Source organism: Nestor notabilis, unplaced genomic scaffold (genome assembly GCF_000696875.1).
Source record: "Nestor notabilis isolate BGI_N333 unplaced genomic scaffold, ASM69687v1 scaffold18524, whole genome shotgun sequence".
Taxonomy (NCBI): Eukaryota; Metazoa; Chordata; class Aves; order Psittaciformes; family Psittacidae; genus Nestor; species Nestor notabilis.
This window is the reverse complement of record NW_009924470.1, coordinates 3,149-3,723: the sequence shown is the minus strand read 5'-3', so window position 1 is coordinate 3,723 and position 575 is coordinate 3,149. Positions and strand designations below refer to the sequence as shown.

At 63.8% G+C, this 575-nt stretch overlaps 1 protein-coding gene across 1 annotated transcript in view; it reads left to right on the top strand.

The window, feature by feature from the left end:
- The window catches only part of LOC104404236 (thrombospondin-3-like), a gene marked incomplete at both ends in the record, with an annotated part of 4,599 nt that overhangs the window by 933 nt on the left and 3,091 nt on the right, over positions 1-575 (top strand). Inside the window, 2 exon segments of the mRNA XM_010012620.1 lie at positions 97-123; positions 390-488. Of these exon segments, the coding sequence (XP_010010922.1) occupies positions 97-123; positions 390-488 (126 nt within the window).

The window sequence follows — 575 nt, the reverse complement described above, 5'->3', positions numbered from 1 at the left end:
CTCCTGCCCAAGTGCTGTGCCTGCACTGGCCAGGAGCAGCCCTGCACTGCTGGGCTCTTGGCAGCACTTGGTGACATCTCGCCTCTCTCCTTGCAGTGACAAGCGTGCTGGCTTCCATCCTGGGTAAGTCCCTGCTCTGCTTCCCTCCTTCCCTGGCGTGAGGGCAATGGCAGTGTTTGGAGCTACACAAACCATCCCGGTGCCCCCGGTGCTGGCCCCAGGATGTGGTGGATCAACGGGGTGGGATGTGCTACAGGGGAAAGGGTCCTGTGTGGACCAAGGAGGTGGAGGACGGGCCGTTGCTTGTCTTGGCCTCCCAGTTCCCAGCCCATGGCCCTGGGAAGCTGCATCTGCCCTGGGGCTGACCTTGTCCTTTTGCTCCCGGCCAGGCGAGCAGACCAAGGCGCTGGTCACGCAGCTGACCCTCTTCAACCGCGTCCTGACCGAGCTGCGGGAAGACATTAGGGACCAGGTGAGCCAGTGGGGTGGTACCGGTTCTCCCCGGGCTGGATGTCCCAGGAGCACGCTGCCAGCCGGGATGCAGCTCTCCCTGACACCGTGCTCTGCTGCTTCAG